Here is a 23,184-nt window from a genome sequence, read left to right as displayed (position 1 = left end):
CTACATGCCACATCGATTAGAGGTAATATATGTTTTCATAGAGATTAAACGCACCATTTAACATGATATCACATTCTTATATGTGTACGTTCGCAAAAAAACATCACTTATTTACAGTTTTGTGACTTTTATCACAATGTTTTTGTATGTATTTATGTTTCACAAAAAGTATAGTTTTGTATTTATAAAACTTTAGCTGCACACCTATTATTCTAGATTAATATTCTGCTAATCAAACTTACACATGTGTTAGATAAAAGTATATATAAAAGAAATTTTAAATTATAACTAATACTTATAAATTATAACAAAACAGATGTATATAGCTATATAGTATCATCATATGTTATTTATTTTAATTACAAACACAGGTTATTAAATTATTTGATATTTGAGTCACATAATTTAATCTTGCCGACAGCTACAACATTATTAATCGTCATATTCTTTAAAAGTTAGGCATGCATATACTCGAATATAAAGTTGATTAGCCTAAAACAAGACAAAGCGGTACACGTCAGATAGACGAGGCAATACTGGCTAACCTATGTGGTGTATTTTGTCTTGGCTTTTCAGTTTTAAGACATTATACACAAAGGAAAAAAAAAAGTTTGTTGGGTAAAATACCCACTACGATATTTTTGTTCAAAAAAAAAAAAAAAAAACCACTACGATATTATAAAATTTGGGATAATTGGATATATGAACAAATAATATATATGTGTTCTTATTTTAATTTTAAAAGATTTAATTAATTATGCCCAAATTTTTGTTTGGTTAAGTTATGTATAAAATCATATACCATATTTAGTGTTATCACATGAAATTTTCATAACAAATCCTTAAATTAAAATCCCATGTTTGTTTTTGTTTTTGGTTTCAAAGTCTAGTATGTTGGTCCACTAACCGGAACAAACCGATTAAAAACCGGAAAAAGGAGCTGTCAACAGGATAGAAAACTCTAAAGTCAACTTTATGATCCGCCTGAACCGCATGCCGAGAGGAAAGTTGTGTTGTACTTGTACCCTAAGAAGTAAGAACGTTGTGCCCCATGATCATGAACCTACTTCTAACTCACAATGCTCATGTCATTAAATTGCGACTCTAATTGATACAATAATAGATATATGTTGTATGACAGGCCACGTTATGATATTTTCTTCTTAAATTGGTTTAATAAGTTTCTTTTTTTTCTTATTTGGTTGTAAATACTTTCTGGTTGTGGCTCACCACATTCATTATGCTCGAATATAGAACCTGATAATTCACATTTCCCCAAAATCATTCTTGTCCTAATGAATTTTAAAATCAGTCATTTTGTTCATTTTTTATTTTTATTTTTTAGTGATTTACCTATGTGATATTGCGGATACGAAAAAATTGGAATAACACAAAATTTATATGAAAAATTGAGTTCAGTCAAATATTAGGTTGAATAACCCCCCACCCACATTAATCAACATGAGCCGAAATATTAATCAGAAATTTTCAATTGAAAACGAAAAGTTAAATATTCTGGGCTTTGGTGGGCTAAAGACTAGGCTATATATATAAATAAGCCCAAACAGACCTGACCCGGATTAGAAACTATGGATGATCCGATAACTGGTTCAAGAGGAATTATTACCTCAATACTGAAATCATTGGCGCCAACAAAAGTGAAACATTGCAACTTCGTCGTCGTCTTCAGAAGAATCTGAGGTCTTCGTCTTCGTCAATGAGTGCGGTAAGAACTTTCCCCTTTTCCAAAAACTTAGTAATCTGGGTAATTTGTTCACAGCTTCTTGTTTGAATTTCGTATGACATTGTTCTCGAAAATTTTATCTCTTAAAATTGAGATTCAATCCCACACTGTTCTGAATGAAGCGAAACTTTGATTTTTTTTTTTTTTTTTTTTTTTTTTTTTTTTTTTTTGTCAATTGCTACTGTTTACTTCATGTTCAATGTCTAATCTTAATTTGGCTGAAGTGAAACAACGCTTCTCGAATATCTAGGGTTTTCTATTTAGTCCGTACCACTGTACGCCTTGTTTTGTCTTAGTTTTGCTAAATCATTCAACTCCAGATTCCAAATCTATTTACTGATTGACGATGCTGGTTGTTAAATTATTGTGGTCACTCTCAGTTCCCTTTTATCATTCTCTTCATGTGAATCAGTATAACATCAAACCACCCCTTTTTAGTATTAATTTGATTTGACCATATTATGGTGGATTCGTGCTCGGGACCCTTACATTCGCTTTATACCGTTTGTTACAGTATAGTCGAGTGGAAGTGGTCGTCGAACTATTGTTTGTATGAGTAATTTCACATGTCAGGTTCCAAAATATCCCTCTTGTTGTCTGTAAGCTGGTCTATTTTAGGGGACCTTTCAGGTTTTTTTTTTGTCCGAGGCAGCGTTTAGTTCTTCTTCCACTGTGTTGTTTAGTGAGTTTCTCTAGTAATGAGTAGATCTCTGGAGTAATGTTACATGTCTTCAGCTCGTTATAATCCATTTTTCATGAATTTGGTTTAGTGAAACTGATTTTGGTACTTGAACTATATTGGCATATATGCTGGTTGTTGAACTATATTGGCCACTTCAGTTTCATTTATCAATTTCATCATGTGATCAGTATAACATCGAACCACCCCTTTTAGTATTATTTGATTTGACCATATGGTTGATTTGTGCTCGGACCCCCCATTCGCTTTATGCCGTTTGTTATAGTACTTGTGACCTCTCTCTTTTTCTTAAATCTACCACTTGTTTTTCCTTTCGGTGGATTGGATTAGTGCATGTTTCTCTCATTTGTGGGCCTTGACATTTTTTTTACTCTGGGGCTTCGCGTTGTCACAGTTCTATATGGCCTGATTCTCATCATATACTACAACTTAAATGTGAAGACTCTTCTACTTCTGGAAGGGTACATGATAATATTATAAGCTTTATATAAAAGGGCAGTAATCCTTTTGATAATCAGTAAAAATAAGCTAGTGGCAGAGCATGACTTTTATATAAACCTTGAAACTTCTTAATGGTAAAGATTAAGACATTTCTATTAGTTGACTAAGTGTATTGGCCACCTCCACTAGACTATTGCTTTAAGGCGTTTTAAGTGATTTTCCTTCTCATCATCCTGTACATTGGAGTTTTGAATTGTTTATGTTTTCCGTTTTCCAATGTGAGTTTTTGCAGATCTAAGAAAACTTTTCCGTTATCTAACACTTTTTCCTTTTAACTTTGAAATATAAACATTTAGGAGTTCAAGATATGAAGAAAGTAACAATTTTCGTAATATTTACAACTTTACATTGGAAATGCTAAACTTGTTTTTTAAGTGTAGACCGCTTGTGATCTCAACTAGTTCTACTTACATAGTGCTTTAATTCGGTTTGAAACATAATTGCTACAATATCTAGGTGACTAGTTCACCTAAAACAGCGTAGCCATCTTTCCGGTTGTAGTGGTGCTATTTGCACAATGATGCTGTCTTGTGGTGGTTGAGTGGAGTTTAGCGAGCTTGTTTGGCTGCAGTCGGCGATCTTCTCGCATGTCTGGATGAGGCAGTGCCTGCAGGTGGGACATGACGAGTGTGAACTAAGCCACTTGTCTATACACCGGACATGGAATCCATGGTGGCATGTTGGCAGCAGCTTCACACGCTCTTCGGAAACAAACTCTGAGAGACATATTGCACACTCGGTATCTAGACCAGGCAGATTCAGTTCAGTAGAGTAACTTACTGTCTGGAAACTCTTCAAGGCTTTTCGTTTGACTCCTGTGTTGGTCAAGCGAACTGGGTGGTTGTCACCAGCTTCGGATGGTACTAAGTTGGAGCACCTCAAGGCACATCTTATTATAGAATTGAGTCCAAGTGAGCAAACGAGTGCACATAAGAGGACTGATAGGACCATAACAACATTTGCATCAAAGTTGTTATCACCTACATATGGGGATGGTGCCGGAGTTGGTGACTGATCACGGGAATGAAATAGTAGTTTTCTTGAATAAGAACTTCCAAGAATTTCTTGAAAGATCTCAGTTGGTTTCATGGTGGGAATGGAAATGGTAGTTGACATGGTAACTTAGTTTGAAGATAGATGATGGGTGGCGTTCTGGGTTTCCGTTGGAGCTTGTTTATATAGAGAAATGTTTGGAGGTTGTTTATATAGAGGAAGGTAAAGTTTCATTTTTTTTTATAAATATTTTAATGAGGAATTGTTTCTTGTTTCATTTATTTTTTTCTTTAAATAATGGTTGGATGAATAACTATAAAGATCAAGCTCACATTAAGGACCTTTACCTTTTGTGTCTAATTATATTAAATCATTTATAGTGAAATATGCTTTGCTATAGAAAATGGGTCCATCATACCAGTTGCTGCAATAGTAGTGCCATGTGGCTGTGGCCTTAGCAAATCAAATCTCCAAGAATTGCTTCCAGGGACCCATGAGCTTTTTAACTGGAGCAGCCAAGAACTTTCCCCATCTTAGCAGCATTCAGATAATATCTCCTGGCTCATTTTACTGAGATCTCAATCTGTCTTGGTATTGAGGCTTCTATTATATGTTTTATTCTTCTGTTTGGAGAGTTTATCAAACTATGCCACAAACATTAAATTAAGTTGTGGTTTTGAAGAATACCTTGTTTCGTGAGGCTTCTTTTGAACTTCTTGTTCCTTTTTAGTTATTTAGGGTCAAGTCTTTCTTAGATAGTTCTGTCCCAGTGATATCTGTATTTTATCTACAATGAATTTGGTTCGGTTTCAGGCATCACCCTGATGTAGTGTTTCATATAGGAAACTAAGCAAGGTTTGATTTACCTTTTTTGTTTTCTTTTTCTTTTGTGCTATTTTTTAACAGTGGTGGATCTTAAAAGCTTTGTTAAATTTTGTGCGGTTTTGAAGGTGTACGGAAGAAATAATTCCATTTAGTGAATTCTACTTATGTTAGGGGAACAGGAATCCACCCCATCTGTAGTAACTCAAGTTGTCCATAAGAGTAGCCAAAAGGACAAAGCCTCTCTCCCAATCAATCTTGTTAAAGGCTACTTTTATCAAGAAAGATCACTTTCATAGCATTAGTATCCACCTCCTGCTTTTTTTTACTAAACAGTTTTTCTCTCTTTATCTTTTACATAACTTTGTTTTAAAATCAGAGGTAAAGCAATTGGTCCCACGACTGAACGAATAAAAAATGATTCTTTTTTGTTTGCTTTATGAGATATCGTATTTCATTGGTTGCAAATTGCGAAGGAAATCTGCATGAATCTAGTATCAAATGTTTTTCTTGTAGCTCCAAATCAAAGCAAGATTCTCCGAAAGTTGCTTTTGTAGAACAGTTTTTTTTTTCTTGCTACTTTCCTAATAGCTGGTTTAGTGAAACATTAGATTGGGGAAGATTGTGTATCTTTTGGATAAAAAGTTGATGTTACATAGTAGGAGATGCCTCTTTTCTATCTTTTCTCACCGGTCTTATTCGGAAATGGATTCCTTTTTTATTTTGTCTGTGCCATTAGGTTACATATAACTGGTACCTTCTTTAAAGCAAAGAAACTTTACTTTTGTTGTGTGCTAAATTGATTCGTTTGCTTGGAATATCTTAATTTGATACTCAAATCACTTTTGATTGAATTTTTTTTGTTTTTCAGGACTACAAAACTGCAGGTGTAACATTAATGAAGGTGTGGACATTGAACAGAACAGAAAGAAACATACCAAGGTCAAATCACGCGACTTAAGGTGAAATAACACAACTCGATGCATTCATTATGTGAGAATGGTTTGGATCCAATGGGTTTTAAGGGCCATGGGAAAAGTTTCAGGAACATTTTAATTAAAAAGTTCTGTTTTGCTAGAAACTGGAAATACTGAAGCACAGAGCTTTAGTCCTGTCTCTTAATCATTTATCTACCATTATTGACTTTCTTTGGTGGAACCTATTCTTTAATCATTTACTCGTCAATGCCATTTCTCAGTGTTCATCTTTTAGTGCACTTTTGATTAGATATATATTTGTTTATCGTTCCTACTAAATATCTAATAGATATGTGTTAACTGTTAACTAAAACATATGTTAAGTAAATATCTATTTGTTCATTGTTCCTAGTAACTAAATATCTGTAAAGTGTAAAGTAAATATTTATTTGTTCATCTTTCGTAATAAAGAATTCTTTTTCTGTTTAGTAAATATCTATTTGTTCATCGTTCCTGCTAATATCTTTTTATCTTTTTTTGTTTGTTTTGATCATGGTATTTGCTATTTTGATGACTACTCATGTGTGTGGATCGGTTTTGAGGCATATAGATAGATTAAGTGGGTCGTGTCAAGTGGATAGATGTATTTTTTGTTCATGAACTTCGTGCATTTGTCACTATCAAGAATACATGGGATAAGGTCTGGAGCGTAGTTGCATCTCGTAGACTACACTTGGCATTCGTAATCGGGAAACCATTTATTCTGTCTAGTGACTTTTTTGGTTCATTGTACTGATATGACACATAAGAATATATGACTAGCACTTATCAATCTTTGGTTCTAGTCTTATAGATGAATCTTGATGTTTTTTGGATAAGATTGCAAATTCACATTCCACTGTAAAAATAACTTTGCAAAGAACAGTTTGGTGAACTCGTGAGACATATTCTCTCTATATACACTTTGCTACATGCAAAAAAGAAAGACATAAAAAAATTAGAAGTATCCTTTGGAACCCTCTATGGCTTAAGACATAATTTGTGATCAGATGTAAAATCTCCTATCTAACTAAAAAGCATAAATTCTGAATTTATGATGGTTCCTGGCTTTCTTGGCATCTAGTTAATTTCTCTAAAAGTGTTTACCCTTCCTTCAGGTTCGAGAGGAACAATCCTGACAATTACACTCTCTATGACACTCTCTACGGGTGCTGCCGCAACTGAATCAGCTTGGCTGAAGTCACCTAATATCTTTTGGCATGTCTCAACCAGACAGTGTCTGCAATTCGGACATGTTAAATGATGTTGAAGCCACTTGTCTATGCAACGAACATGGAACCCGTGGTTGCACTTGGGGAGCAGCCTGAGCTGTTCACCGGAAACAAAATCTGACAAACAAATGACACACTCTTCGCCAACCCCCGGCAGGTTCATCTCGGGTGAGTAGCTCACAACTGGGAACATTTTAAGAGCTTTCTTCTTGATTCCTTTGTTTGATGAACGTCGTCTTGCTGAAAGACTGGATATAGGCTCAGAGATCATGTAACGTGAAGAACGTCTGGATGCACAGTGAATGATGTAATGCAGCCCGAGGCAGCAGATGATGCCACACACGAGGACTGAGAGAAGCATCAAGACATGCCCACTGAGGTTGTTCTCATGTGTTATGATTGGAGATGGTGCAATCGCAAAGGCTTGTTGAGTGTTGTGGTCAAATGGGTTGTGCAGAAGCAGCTTTCTAGAGACAAAACTGCCGAGGAATTGTTCTTGGAAGGCTTGAGCTGAAGAAGGTAACTCTGTTACAGACATTTTATACTCTTTGAAAGAGCTTAAGATCAAAGTCTATTCTCTATGCTTTGCTTGGCTTTGTTTGGTTATTGCTTCTTAAAGGTTTGAGGAATTCAAAGTGGTCTTATATATAGCTTGAGATGCTTATTGATTACTGAGTGGGGGGCATAGAAATTATATAATTGGACACTAATAATTTTTGTTTATAAAAAATGGGTTTTCTTCTTCTTTTCTTTTTTTGTCCAATGAGACTTTGGACCCAGAATGAGCTTATTTAAATTCAAAAATCATTGAGTGCTGATTGTGCCATTGGCTCATACTTCCTACAACCCCCAGATGCTTGTGTAGGTAGGTACTATCACTTTTCCAACGTTGAATTTGGAAATCATTTATTTATGTCTCACTTTAAATTAGGAAATTTTTATTTTTTTTTATATCATTTTTGTCTTGTGTTGATTCTTGATAAGCTAGATTTTAATTTACTTTCATTATTATATGATCTTGAGTTTGGGGAAAACATGCAAATTCTGTTTAGTAATTCCCAAGTATCTAAATGTCTGCATATAAATGGCTCTCTTGAGGTAAAAGAACATGAAAAAAGATGAGAACTCGAATATTTTTGGGAATACTCAAGTAAGAGTTTTGCTGCTTGTCAAATACTGAAACTTGAAATACTCAACAGAGCTTTAGTCTTTTCTTTTAGTTATCTATGTATCCATTATTGATTTTCGCTCTACGACTTTCTTTATTCATTTACTCTTCAACGCCAATTCTCAGTGTTCGTCTTTCGGTGAACTTAAGTATTCATAGTTCCTACTAAATATCTTTCGGTGAACTTAAGTATTCATAGTTCCTACTAAATATCTTTGAGTAAATATCTATTTTTGTTCATTGTGCAAGGATGAATAGGCACAGCCTATTGTGTACAGCTCTTTTGCTTTTTAACGGTATGTCGACGAAACTTTCTCCATTATTTTATTAGCACTGTTCTGAATTATAGCTACGATATTTGTTATATCACAAAAAGGTTAGACATGAATCTATCTTACTGATCGAGGTCTTTTAGTCCAACAAGTGGCCCGGGATTTTCTTAAAGCACTAAGATAGTCTTTTTAAACATTATCTTCCAACGCATCTCATTTGTCCTCTAGTGCTTCTGTCTTTAATCACTGTTGTTACTTTTAACGCTGTTAATAGTAGAGCATATAGTTCTCCTTCACCAAAAAGAACATGAAAAAGAATTGCAATGGGACTCGAATGGTAGCGGAAATTTGAACATCTTTTGTTTTAACAACATCTTTTAATGTCCTACGGTTGTTCCAGAGTAGTTTATTGAAAGCAGAATTATAGATTGTTGAGAGAGTAGTTTAGACCATTGGTTGTTGCAGTAAGGTCATTACTTATGCTAAATCTGCGATTTATCACTGAGAAAGTTGTACTTAAAAAAATACTTTGTTGTAGTTTTCACATTCTTCAATAGCATATTTACCAGATATTATCTGATACCATCTGATATTCCTCAGATGCGTGTAATGGACATATGTTACCTGTAAACCACAGTCTTCTGTTATTAACCAATAACTCTTATTTTTTGTGGACATCCGCAATTTTTATTAAGCTCCCTTTTTTTAAGTGGGGCTGTGCTTATTAATTGAACTTTTCAACACTTAATGTACATCTTATCCAATCAGAAATGCCTAGGATCTTAAGCCCTATCTGAATCATCATTTGTTTATAACATGTCTTTTGTTTTGATAACCTTGTTTGTGACATGTTGCTCCTTTTTTTTTAACTGTAGGATCTCCAAAATCTCGTAGTTAGAACATGTGGTCCTTACCTCAATCAATATTGGTATTTTTTTAACAATAGATTCTTGATACCAACTTGTTTAGCTGGTTTTGAATCACTCAGTGATCAGGATTCCGGGTTTGGTATTTGGTAAAATCTATGAAAATGACTAAGATATCAACTGGTATATATAAATATCCCTATATCATGTTGAACACTTCATGTGTTCATTTTTATTTTATTTGCACAATTATTTTTTCTTATCTTAGAGATAGAATCCAATTAGGCCAACTTTGTAGTTTTTCTTCTGTTTCACACTACGAGATAGCACTGCTACTGTACAAGACCCAAGATGTGCGCTTGTTGTGGAGAAAAAAAGAATTATAGAGAAAGTATATTACATTAGACAGAACATCACCATGATACGATACAAACTTCAGTACCAATATGATAAGATAAAGTGTGAGTGAAGGCATCAACATGTATCAACCCTCAGATTAGAATAGGAGCGGCTTGTGATGAGAATCATTTGGAAGTTTAACCGTTTTCGGTTTAATAAAGGTGAAGGATTTCTCACTTATCTTACTTCACACCCTCTTTTAGATTTTGGTGTGTGACTTATGGGGATGTATTCTCTCGACCAGGATGGTAACTACAGATCAACTCTACATCTTTGGCATAGATATGTCTGGTGTCAAAGTTAGATCCCATAAGATGGGTACATGACTGATGGTTAAGAATCTTGCAAGACAAAGTTTAGTGTAAATTAACTTGATATCTTACAAAACTATGCATCCCCCCAAAGTAGCTTTCAGGTCTGACTTATACATAGAAACTTAGGTTGGTTGGTTTACTCTATTATTGGTTGGGTCCGTATTCCTTACGTCAGAATAGATTTCGTTATCATTGTCGTGAAGGACCATATGAGTCATATCATATGACATGTTATTTGCTATCCCGATGACTCATGCGTGTTGATCGATTTTGAGTTATATGGGTTGTGTCAAGTAGATATATTCATTTTTTGTTCACAAACTTTGTGCACTTTTCAGTATTAAGCGTACACGTGATGAGGTCTGGTTTGTATATGCATCTTCTATAGACTAGACACTGTTTCTGTGCATAAACCTTGTCATTCATTACCAGGAAACCATTAGTTCTGTCTAGTGACATTTTTGGTTCTGTGTAGTGATTGATTATGACTCATAAGAATATGACTAGCACTTATCAAGCTTTGGTTGTATATGATTCTTAATGTTTTTGGATAAGACTTCATAATATACATTCTACCGTAAAAGATAACTTCGCCAAAAGAACTTTGTTGAACTCGTGAGATGCTATTGAAAGTGAGATATATCATATATTCTCTCTGTGTCTGTATACACTTTGTGCTACAGGAAAAAAGGACATCAAAATTTTAGAAGTGTCCTATGTTTTTTTTCTCTTTTTAGAAACCCCTTCTATGGCTAAAGACATGAATATTGCTCAAGATTATAATATCTCCTATCTAACTGCTGACAAATTCTAAATTGATGATGTTTTCTACCTTTCTTACAATCTAGCTGCTTTCTCTAAAAGGGTTTACTCTACTTTCAGGTTCTAGAGGAGCAATCCTGACAATTACACTCTCTGTGGGTGCTGTCGCAACTGAATCAGCTTGGCTGAAGTCACCTAACATCTTTTGGCATGTCTCATCCAGGCAGTGTCTGCATTTGGGGCAAGTCAAATGATGTTGAAGCCACTTGTCTATGCAACGAATATGGAACCCGTGGTTGCACTTGGGGAGCAGCCTGAGTTGTTCACCGAAAATAAAATCCGACAAACAAATGACACACTCTTCGCCAACCCCCGGCAGGTTCATCTCAGGTGCGTAACTCACAACTGGAAACATTTTAAGAGCTTTCTTCTTGATTCCTTTGTTTGATGAGCCTCGTGGTGTTGATAGACTAGATATAGGCTCAGAGATCATGAAACTTGAAGAACGTCTGAATGCACAACGAATGATGTAATGTAACCCAAGGCAACATATAATGCCACAGATGAGGACTGAGAGAAGCATCAGAACATTGCCTTTTAGATTGTTTTCATGAGTTATGAGAGGAGATGGTGCAACTGCCAAGTATCGTTGAGAGTTGTGGTCAAATGGGTTGGGCAGAAGAAGCTTTCTAGAGACGTAACCGCCAAGTAATTGTTCTTGGAAGGATTGAGCTGAAGCAGGTAACTCATTTGCAGACATTTTTTTATTCTTTGACAAAAGCTTTAAATCAAAATTTCCTCTCTCTGCTTTGCTTTGCTTTGTTTGGTTATTGCTTCTTAAAGTTTTGGGGAATTGAAAGTGGTCTTTATATATAGCTTGAGAATGTTACTGACAGGAGAATTTTATAATTGGACAGTAATAATTTTTTTTTCTAAAAAGTGAGTTTTCTTCTTCTTTTCAAATGAGAGTTGGGAGTATTTGGGACCCATAAAGAGCTTATCCAATTCCATTAAACTTTGAGTGCTGATTGTGCCGTTGGCCCAGACCACCTCCTACGGTAGGCTACCACAAGATGCTTGTATAGGGAAATTGATTAGGAAATTAGTTCTTTTGGTGTCACTTTATGTTAAAAACTCTGTTTCATATTTTGTCTTTGTGTTGATTCTTGATAAGATGGATTTCTGTTTACATTCATTATAATATGTTTTTAGGTTTGTTATTCATTCTTTTATATATTCCCAAGTAGCTACATGTCTGCATATAAATGGTTCTGTTGAGGTGAAATAACGCGACTAGGTGAGAATACTCAAGTAAGAGTTTTGTTGGATGCTATCATGATGTAGAAATGGTTTGGACCCAATTGGTTTTAATCCTGAGAAAAGTTTTAGGAACATTACACTTTGCCTAGAAAGTTGAAATACTGAAACAAAGAGCTTCAGTCCTTTCTTTTAATCATATATGTATCATTATTGGCTTTCTTTGGTGGAATCTATTCTTTATTCATTCATTCTCCAATGTTTTTCTCAGTGTTCATCTTGCTTTTAAGTAAATTTCTATTCATTCATCGTTCCTGCTAAATATATATATATATATTTTTTTCTGTTCGGTTTTGACAATGTAGGGGATCTCATTTTGAGAATGAATAGGCACAGCTGACTGTGTACAGTTTTTTTGCTTTATAACGGTATGTTCTCTAATTTTATTATTAGCACAACTCTGAATTATAGCTACTATGTATTATATTAGAAAAAGTGTAGACATGAATCTTATCATATTGATTGAGGTCTTTAGTCCAACAAGTGGCCCGGATTTTCTTAAAGCACTAAGATAGTATTTCTAAACATTATCTTCCAAAGCTATCATTGTCCTCTAGTGCTTTTGTTTTTACACTGTCCTACTTTTTAACTCTTGTTAATAGTAGAGTAGATAGTTCTCACCCAGCAAAAGAACATTATAATAATTGCAAATAGGAATTTAACTGGCAGCAGAAGTTTGAACATCTTTATTACTTTTACTATGATTATTTGGTAAATTGTATTGATGTCCTACGGTTGTTCCAGTAGTAGTTTTATGGCAGATTTCTAGAAAGCCTCAAAATTGTTGAGAGAGTTGAAGAATTTAGACTATTATCTTTAGCTGTTTTCGTAAGGGCATTACTTAAGCAATTTATCACGAATAAAGGTCTACTTAAGAGTTAAGAATTACTTTATAGCAGTTTTTACACTCTCAATGGCATATTACTGGATATGATCGGATATCCCGCAGATGCTTAATGGAGATATGCTACCTGTTAACCACAGTCTTATGTTATTAACCAATAACCCTTCCTTTTTGTGCACGGCCTCACTCACTATTAAATTGAACTTTTTAACACATTATTTGTGTCTCATCCAATCAGAATTGCCTAGGATCTTAAGCCTTATGTAAACCATCATTTTTTATAGCATGTCTTTTGTTTCGATAACCTTGTATATGACATGTCTTTTTTGTTTGATAACCTTGTTTATGACATGTTGCTCCCTTTTAAATTACAGGATCTACTAAATCTCGTAGTTCATGCGGTCCTTTAACTAAATCAGTTACTCGTAGTTTTTTTTAGAATGGTTTGTGGATTCGGACTTTGATATCTTGAGAATCTATGAAAATGACTATGATATCAAGTGGTATATCAAGTTGATCACTCCATGTGTTCTCTTATATTTGCACCATTTTATTTATCACAGAGATAATAGTAGCCTTATATCGGTTCATTTATCATATGACAATATCTTCCACTAGGTAGTGTGCATACCCCAATGAGCACCTGTTGTGGAGAAAAGTAATAGAGTGAGTATATTAAATCTAAACAGAAGATTCACCACAAACTGAGACAAACTTGAGTACCAATTTGATAAATGTCAGAGTAGAGTAAATTTTTGAGGCATCAACCATAAAGAGTAGAGTAGGAGACGCATGTGATGACAATAACTGGATGTTTATCCCCACTTAGATTTTTTTTGAGACCTGTGGCTGTGGGTATGGATTCTCTCAACTGGGATGCATTGTTTTTTGTGATCAACTCTAAATCTTCGATAGTATATTGTGGCATAGGTATGTTTGGTGTCAAGGCCAAATCCCATAGGATGGATTTATCACTTGACTGGCAATCTTACAAGACTGTATTCCTAGCTTTAGTTCTGAATTTAGCTTTTGGTTGGTTTTATTTAGTTATTGTGGGTTGGGTCCATATCACTTTTCTCTGGTAATGATGTTTTTTTCTTTATCATTACGGTGAAGAATCCTCTGGTTTAATCTATCTTGATTTTTAGGCATATAGGTAGTGTTTTAAGTGGGTCGAGTGGATAGATGCATTGTGTTTCACCAACTTTGTATATTTATCACTATCAAGCATACACGCGACCAGGTCTACGTCGTATATGGTATATGCATCTCTTAGATAAAACACTACTTACTTCACACAATCCTTGGCATTCATTACCAGAAACCATTTTATTCTGAGTATAATGATTGTGACACTTGAGAATATATGACTGGCACTTATTAGTCTTTGGTTATAGATGATTCTTAATGTTTTTGGATAAGAAAGCATAATTCACATTCCACTGTAAAACATATCTTTGCAAAAAGAACTTTGATGAACTCGTGAGATATATTCTCTCTGTATACACTTTGTGTTACAGGCAAAAACGAAAGACATAAAAAAATTGAGTTATCCTGAGTGAAATGTTTTTTTCTCAAGTGTCTAAAGACATGATTTGTGATCAGATCTAAAAATCTCCTATCTAACTAAAAAAGCGCAAATTCTGAACTTTTGATGGTTTCTGCCTCTCTTGGCATCTAGCTGCTTTCTCTTAAAGTGTTTACTCTTCCTTCAGGTTCTAGAGGAGAAATCCTGACGATAACGCTCTCTGTTGGTACTGCTACCACTTGATCAGCTTGACTGAAGTCACCTAAGATCTTTTGGCATGTCTCAACCAGACAGTGTCTGCATTTGGGACAAGTCAAATGATGTTGAAGCCACTTGTCAATGCAACGAACATGGAACCCATGGTGGCACTTAGGGAGCATCCTAATCTGTTCACCGGAAACAAAATCTGACAAACAAATGACACACTCTTCACCAAGCCCTGGCAAGTTCATCTCAGGTGAGTAACTCACAACTGGGAACATCCTAAGAGCTTTCTTCTTGATTCCTTTGTCTGATGAATCTCGTGATGTTGAAAAACCAGAGATCGGATCGGAGATCATGAAACTTGAAGTACGTCTGAATGCACAACGAATGATGTAATGTAACCCGAGGCAACAGATGATGCCGCAGATGAGGACTGAGAGAAGCATCAGGACATTCCCACTGAGATTGTTCTCATGGGAATTGAAAGTAGATGGTGCAACCGCAAAGGCTCGTTCAGTGTTGTGATCAAATGGGTTGTGGAGAAGCAGCTTTCTAGAAACAAAACCTCCAAGGGATTGCTCTTGGAAGGCTTGAGCTGAAGAAGAAGGTAACTCATTTGCAGACATATTTTACTCTTTGATGAGCTTTGGACCAAAGTCTCTTCTTTATGCTTAGCTTAGCTTGTCAGGTTCTTTTGCTTCTTAAAGTTTTGGGAAATTCAATGTGGTCTTATATACAGCATGAGATGCTCACTGATTAGTGAGTGGGGACTGAGAATTTAATAATGGGAGACTAATAATTTTTGTTCAAGAAAGTGCGTTTCTCTTCATATTTTTTTCCAAGCTAGTCTTGAGAGCTTATCCAATTTCATGAATCCTTGAGTGCTTATTGTGACATTTGGCCCATACCTCTCCAACCACAAGATGCTAGTGTAGGGACTCTTCACTTTTCCAACATTGAATTTTAAAACACTACTTTTTGTCTCACTTTAAATTGGAAAAACTTTGTTTTATCATGTTTGTCTTGTGTTGATTCTTGATAAGCTGCATTTTATTTTATCTCCATTATTCAATGTTTTTAGTTTATTTACTTTTGATTTTTGTTTGTTATTTTTTGCCAAGGGGAAGATTTTATTGTATCTTCTTCACAGTTTAATGCTTTGCCGACAATATGTGGTGTTGTAAAGCAGTCTTTGTGCTTTAGCATTCGTCTTTCTTTGTTCTTTCCATGTGTATATGTTTTTTTTTGATAAAGGTTTCCATGTGTATATGTTTTCTTGCTTGATAATTCAGTTTAGAACGTTATCAATTTGATCAAATTTAAGATGTTTGAGTGGTAGTTTCGATTTTAAAAGTGTAACTAGGTTTTATCCCGTGGTACACCACATATCTATTATTTTGTTGATATATACTATTAATGGTTGTAGGTCGGTTGTAGGTAGAGGTTTGTAGAAATTCTTGATTCGCAAGTTGAGAATATACATTTTACGATTTGTTATTTATGAGTTAATGATTAAATGATCTGACATATTCTTATTATGATTCTCAATTGATATTATTGGATTAATAGTGTACATCTAAAGCTAATAAGATCTTACCAAATATGTAATCGTTTATTAAACGCAAATTAGATATTTCCTAAGATGTATTTATCTTGAATTTACAGTTGCTATATTATAGGGATATGATTATATAAATTGGGTTATCAATTCTTTTTGTCAAACTCCGTCCTAAAAATTCGGTATGCAAATTAGATATTTCCTAAGATACAATGGGCATTAATTGACATTAATTGGATGTAAATAAGTATGCTATGGATTAAAAACCGGCCCAAAATATTCTGCAATCTTAAGGAGCATCCGGATAATTGAATCGGTTATAATTTTAGTTAAAAACCCGATTCGAAGTTGGCAAAAAGTGATTGCACCCTATTGTACTCCAAAAATGTATTCCGAGCTATATATGTGGATATACTTGTTTGGTTACAAATATCCTAAGACAATTTTTAATATTTATCCGTTTAAAAAAATTCAAATCACATTATATGCTGAAAAAATCTAAAATTTTATTAACTTTATGTATTGAATAGTAATTAAAATAATTAAATATAAGATTAATAAAAATGAAAGGAAAATTATATTTTAATCTAACATATTTATTTAAATTAGATAGATATATTTTAGGAAATTAATATTATCAAATAAGGAAATGATTGTGTTTGATTGTAAGGATTGTAGAGAATTTAGTTGAAACTTGTTTGGATACAAAGATAAGAGAGGATAACACAAAAATATATTTCAAAAATGTTAAGATAGATGTTTTGGTACTTCGTTGGAAGAAAAACAATGCTAGATCCTTCTATTTTTCTGAGTATTCTAAGCTTGTAATGATCTCCTAAAATAACAATAGATTGTGTATAGTACATATGTGAAAATCATATCTATAAGATCTTACACAAAAAAAAAAAAAATCAAAATCAAAGTTCTATTTTTAATTTACGAAATTGTGTATCTTAAGTGTAGACCAAGAAAAGAAAGCTACGTAAAGAACAAGAACTCATAACAAATATATATATATATATATATATATATAATATAGAGAAAAAGTTTTTTTTGGTAAGAAAGATATTAGGAAAAGAAGATAGTTTTTCTCACAACAAAATCTTTCTCTAGAAATAGGGATATGTTGTGATTTCATAGGCAATCAAGTCTTGTAAAAGAACATGATCGTTACAACATGTATTGTAATTTCAGCTTGAAATAAGAAGAAATCTTATATGTAAAAAGAACATGATCGATACATCCGTATTATGTTTTCTTGGCTTTCTTAACATCGATCGAATTGTCCTAGTTATGAGATGTAATGTAACTATCAGATCATAAGATCTTTGTGGCTTTTTCGATAAGTTTACTAAACTATTATTCTCTAGGTAATATTTGGAAGATCTATTTTTCATATTTTGTTATTTCCGAAGCATCTAAATGTCTGCATATAAATGGTTCTGTTGTTTGTTTATATGTTCTTTTTTTCTTGGTCGGCGTTTGTTTATTTTTGTGTACCTTTCAAAAGGAGAGGAACGTACGTGTATATATATAACTTATACGTCTGGATTTGATCTTTGTCGCTTTCTTCTCCTAAATCTCCACAACCTTAACAATAAGTCCCATGTTTCTTAGTTTTTAATGCTACTTTATTTATATTTCATGATCATTTTGAATATTATAAAATTCTTAAAAAATATATTTTTGGAATTTATCTCGGAGGGCTTCTGTCCTATCCTATGACAGATTATATAATCCTTGGAAATTATTAGGAATTTCCAATCCAACTTAGAGTTACATCTTGCAAAAAACAATTGAAAGTAACTCTCTCTTCACTTGAAAAATAATACTAAAGCTAGCTTTGACTAAAAAGAATAATAAATCGCTACTTGTCAAGTTAACAGTTCAACTATTTGGAAATAGTGGAACAATGGAACATAACAAGGAGGACTTAGAGTTCGGTTTTCGATCGTATTATTGCGAAACTCTGAGTAAATCATTTTTTAGTATATGGATACATCTTTGTGAAAAGTTATATTTAAATGCATATATATCATTTAGTGGAGGTCGGAATAATGCATATCACTTTTAACCAAGATTATATTTGTCACACACTAAATTTTGATTACTAAGCAAACTAATGCATACGCTTTTTCAATTAAAAACTATATAATAGATGGAAATGATTAGTGATTGAAAGACTTGGAGCTAGTGTTAAACGAAATTTGTGGACAATAATTAGCCTACCAAAGGAGAACAAGTATGGGATCCTTCTTCTTTTTTTAACTCTCCTTTACACTTTTTTTTTTTGCACTTTCAATTATTTTAATTAGTGATAACGTAGTAAAGCTATAAGAAATATTTAACTTCTGCATTGATGCGCCGTGACAAGCTAAATCCTGGTATTTGTTACCTCCGTCGTAGAATAGAATCGTCATAAAGATTTTGAATCTCACATAACCACATGTTTTAATCGTCATACACATAAGTAACGATCAACTTGTTGAAAACTACTCTCAAAAGAAGAAGACCACATACTTAGAATAGTACTTGTGATCTTGTTTCCCTTGTTTTTTATCTTCAAAATTTGAATTTCTTCGTTTTAATTTATTTTTATTGTTTCGTCTAAGAGGTTTTTCTTCTTAATTTATTTATGAACTCCTCACTTCTTTATTACTTTAATTACCCTATGACTTGTGATTGTACACTACAACTTCTCAAAGAAAAAAAAAAGAATTCTTTCTGCATAATAGTTTCTCATCTAGCACCAAACATTTCAAGGTGATGACTCTGTTATTTTTTCCATAGATTCACAACCTTACCAATTTGTGAATGTATATATATGGGTTTGATTAGTATAATTTATATAATGGCATAATGACGTTAGCCCAGCTAATAGCCGAATAACGTTTTCAAGCTAACATCATATACATCTGTTTTACCAAAAAAAAAAAAAAATATGCAAAATGTTGAATTATACGTTAAAACATTAAATTATGGTCGTCTACTCACTCAATAGTTTGCCCATGCTTAAATTCTCCTAAGTATTTTCTATTTTATTTTGTTGTTGTAGTAACTATATATGACTTAAAAAAAATGGTTATAGAAGCTATTTTCTCCGGAGCCTTTGTATATAACAATATTTTTTTTTGTAACATAAATTTACATTTGAAAAACGTAAGATTTGCGTTTTTGTATAAACATGTAGAAGTAAAAAGTTATCATGAAAGAGTGCATATTTGTAGTTTATTACATTATGCTATATTGCGCAGCTTATATATATGTGTATATATATGTATACTTTTTGTTATTAATATATGATTTTCAAGTATTCCTAACTGAAGTTTATGTTTGTCTTTCCAAACAAGAATGGTTAAGTTCTCTTACTCAAATACACTCACACGATCACACATGAAATAATATAACAATTAAAACGAGAGTTTTAATTCTCTAATATTGTTGGGATTTTGATCCTGGAATACCACTAGACTTGTTTTGAGCTTTCACGGTCACGGAGATGGGCCATGTATATACGATCACTAAAACACACTCAAACGTATCACACAAATCTCTTCTTGCAATAAACCAACGTTGGATACGAGTACAACACTACTATATTGTCGTATAAAACATTTGTATTAGATCTCCACTTTTCTTTAGCGTCTTTGTAAAAAGGACATCATAATAATGATTTATATAACAGAGAAGGATTTTGTGGTGAGAAAAATTATGTTCTTTTTCTAATATGTTTTTCACCACATAATTTTTCTCTAAATTATATATATTCATTATCATGCACTTTTTATTGTTAGATAGATATCTCATTTCACCTGTATCTTTCATTTCAAAGTTCTTACATATATATTTCTTTATATCATGTAGCATATCCATACCATTCGCAGCAGCAAGCAAAATATCATCAAGATATAAGACTAAATTCACAAACTTGCTCCTACTAATTTTTATGTAGATGCATTAGTCAACAATAACCTCTATAAACCCATATGACGTAATGGTATTATTAAATTTTAAATACCATTGCCTCAAAACTTGTTTAAATCCATATATTGTGTTTTTCAACTTACACACCAAATGTTCATTTCCTGTGGTGACAAACCCTTCAGGCTGATCCATATATACTTCTTCCTCAAGCTCTCCATTCAGAAAGGCATTTTTCACATCCATTTGGTGAAGTCCAGATCATAATGAGCCACCTAACTCAAAACAATTCTAAGAAAATCCTTCTTTGAAACTGGAGGAAATGTTTCTTTATAGTCAATGCCATCTTTTTGGGTGAAACCTTTGGCAAAAAGGCATGCCTTGTATCTTTCATTGTTACCTTTCGAGTCGCGTTTAGTCTTAAAGACCCACTTAGAACCAACGGTTTTGAAACTGTTCGCTAACTTTATGAAGTCCCAAACATTATTATCACCCATAGATTTTATTTCTTCTTTCGCGACAATAGACCATTTTTCAGAATTGTCACTTTCCATAGCTTTTCGGAATGTGTCCGGGTCTTCATCAATGCTTAAGTCACATTGAGTTTCAACAGCATAAACTACATAGTGAATTGAGATAACAGATCTTCGTTGCCTTCCAGATCCCCTTAATGGTTCTTGTGGTATACCATTTTCTTTATTAATAGCAACAAGTTCATTAACTGTCCCTTCATCTATTGAGATTGGTACATCATTATGTTGTTCTATTGTCTCATTGACTGTACTGAAACAATAGGAACAACAACCTTAGGTGTAACAACAGGTGAAAAAACTTCAACCTGAACTTCTTGAATGTCCACCTTTCTTGGTTCACCACTCCCACTAGTTTGACTATTTTCAATGTACCTAGTCTTTCTCGTTTCAACGATTCTCGTACTATGCTTTGGACAATAAAATACATATCCCTGTGATTTTTCCGGATTGCCAATAAAGAAGCCACTGATAGTCCTCAAATCAAGTTTCTTTTCGTGGATTATATGGCTTTACTTCTGCTGGACATCCCTAAACACGTAAATCTCTTAAGCTAGGTTTCCTTCCCATCCACAGTTCAAAAGGAGTCTTAGGAACATGGTTTAAGACATACATTGCAGTCTTTAATGCATACGTCCACAACGAAAGGGGTAAGGAACTATTACTTATAATGCTCCTAACTATTTCCATTAAAACAATATTATTCCGCCTTTCAGCTACACCATTCTGTTGAGGAGTACCAAACATTGTATAATGTGCACAAATGCCTCTACTCTCAAGTAGCTTCACAAATGAACCAGGACATTGTCCATTTTTGGTGAATTTTCGTAAAACTCCCCACCTCTATCATACCTCACTACTTTTACTTTTCTATCTAATTGCCTTTCCACTTCATTAATGAATATCTCTAGGGTATTCACAGACTAAGATTTTTCATGCAACATATAAGTTTAAACATAACATGAGTAATCATAAATAAAGGTGATAAAGTATTTTTCACTGCTCCAAGATGGAGCATCAAATGGGCCACATATATTAGTGTGAATTAACTCAAGAACTTGAGTACTTCTTGTGGCTGGTTTCTTTGTAATGTGTTTAGTCTGTTTTTCTTTCATACAGTCTACACACATCTAGATCACTAAAATTCAAGTGAGGAAGAATTTCATTCTTTATCAACCTCATAATTTTTCTTTGGTAATATGACCAAGTCTTTGATGTTACAAAAAAGTTGAACATTCATTAGATGCACTACGCTTAATGCCTTGACTTTCATAATTAAATAAAGATTCAGAAAACTTTATATCAAGACTGAAATGATAAAGTGAATCAAATAATGTACCACTTCCATTAAGGTAATCATTTCGATACAATGAGAAAACACCATGTCTAATCTTAAAATGAAAACCTAAACTGTCCAATCTACTAAAAAAACAAGATTTCTAGAACACTCATGTACATAGAGACACCTTTCAAGATCTACATGACATCCAATGTCCAAGATCAACCTGTAAGTTCCAATGCCTTTAATTTGTGCCTTCATTCTGTCTCCCATGAACAAGAATTTTACAGCTCCTCTTATGGGTTGGATAGAACGTAATCCCTGTTTAATATGAAACAAATGAGTAGTAACACCATTATCTGACCACCAAGTATTTTAGACACTTCAACAAGGTTCAATTCAAAGAAAACATAAATATGTTGCGTACCTTTCTTTTCAAACTAAGCCTTTCTTTTCGGACAGTTTTTCTTGAAGTGTCCCATTTTCTGGCAAAAGAAACACTTCTTTTCCTTCTGGATTTAACTTTCGGGTCCTTTCATGAAAGTTTTATCCTTCATCTTGTCCTTCCTACTTGGTTTTCCTTTATTGCTGCTAGCATTTCCATAACCATAGCCCACAAGATTCATAACGTGATCCTTCATTTTCTTAATTATCCTTTCCTCTTGAACCAACATAGCTTTTAACTCTTTAAAGTCTCATTTATCTTTAATGGTGTTGTAATTCACCTGGAACTGGCTAAACTCAAAAGGGAGAGAGTTCATAATGAATTGGACCAAGAAATTTTCATGTATTTCCATTCTCAAGGTTGACAACCTTGCTGCCAAGTTAGATATGTGAGTCACATGATCATGAATTAGCTGAGACCAGCCGAACTTTTTTGTAGTAAGCTCATTCATGAGACTTCTTACAATTGACTTGTCGGCCAAATATGATTGTGAACACTCCTTAATTTTCTCAATGAATTCCCTTGCTTTTTCTGTCTTAGGCATAGATGGCTTAACATTTTCTGCCATCATCATTCTCATGAGGTTCAAACTCAAGCTGTTAGATCGTTCCCAAATCTCTTAACAAGAAATTTATTGAGTTTCAGAGCTATCTCCTATAATGGCTGCAGGTTTCTCTCTGTTAGTATTGCAGAGTCCAAAGCCATAATACCCAATGCAAACCGGATCTGGTCGGACCATTCACCGTAATTCCGCCCATTGAACATCATGACATAATTAGCAGATGCATATAAGTTTGAAGAAGTTGCAAATATGCTTACATATTAGTGC

General features: G+C 33.7%; 3 protein-coding genes and 1 pseudogene across 4 annotated transcripts; all 4 read right to left on the bottom strand.

The window, feature by feature from the left end:
* Positions 1 to 3,253: 3,253 nt before the first annotated feature.
* LOC104742446 (RING-H2 finger protein ATL78) lies at positions 3,254 to 4,200 on the bottom strand. The gene has a single exon (XM_010463458.3). It carries the CDS (start codon positions 4,059 to 4,061, stop codon positions 3,411 to 3,413), a length of 651 nt encoding a protein of 216 aa, XP_010461760.1. The 5' UTR covers positions 4,062 to 4,200; the 3' UTR covers positions 3,254 to 3,410.
* A 2,305-nt stretch (positions 4,201 to 6,505) lies between these two features.
* Positions 6,506 to 7,547, bottom strand: LOC104742448 (E3 ubiquitin-protein ligase ATL76 pseudogene; annotated as a pseudogene). Its single transcript, XR_015580518.1, has one exon. The product of XR_015580518.1 is annotated as an E3 ubiquitin-protein ligase ATL76 pseudogene (transcript).
* Positions 7,548 to 10,588: 3,041 nt separating this feature from the next.
* On the bottom strand, positions 10,589 to 11,562 carry LOC104758222 (E3 ubiquitin-protein ligase ATL76). Its single transcript, XM_087485604.1, has one exon. It carries the CDS (start codon positions 11,487 to 11,489, stop codon positions 10,812 to 10,814), a length of 678 nt encoding a protein of 225 aa, XP_087341730.1. The 5' UTR covers positions 11,490 to 11,562; the 3' UTR covers positions 10,589 to 10,811.
* A 2,784-nt stretch (positions 11,563 to 14,346) lies between these two features.
* On the bottom strand, positions 14,347 to 15,431 carry LOC104742450 (RING-H2 finger protein ATL75). Its single transcript, XM_010463461.3, has one exon. It carries the CDS (start codon positions 15,246 to 15,248, stop codon positions 14,568 to 14,570), a length of 681 nt encoding a protein of 226 aa, XP_010461763.1. The 5' UTR covers positions 15,249 to 15,431; the 3' UTR covers positions 14,347 to 14,567.
* Positions 15,432 to 23,184: the final 7,753 nt, after the last annotated feature.

This window comes from Camelina sativa, chromosome 14 (assembly GCF_030686135.1).
Source record: "Camelina sativa cultivar CO46 ecotype springtype chromosome 14, ASM3068613v1".
Taxonomy (NCBI): domain Eukaryota; kingdom Viridiplantae; phylum Streptophyta; class Magnoliopsida; order Brassicales; family Brassicaceae; genus Camelina; species Camelina sativa.
Note: the sequence above shows the minus strand (reverse complement) of the source record. Positions and strands in the feature narration are given on the sequence as shown.

Bases quoted from the DNA above. Each gene is read 5' to 3' on its own strand.
- LOC104742450 (XM_010463461.3), bottom strand. From the start codon at position 15,248: ATGTCTGCAAATGAGTTACCTTCTTCTTCAGCTCAAGCCTTCCAAGAG.
- LOC104758222 (XM_087485604.1), bottom strand. From the start codon at position 11,489: ATGTCTGCAAATGAGTTACCTGCTTCAGCTCAATCCTTCCAAGAACAA.
- LOC104742446 (XM_010463458.3), bottom strand. From the start codon at position 4,061: ATGTCAACTACCATTTCCATTCCCACCATGAAACCAACTGAGATCTTT.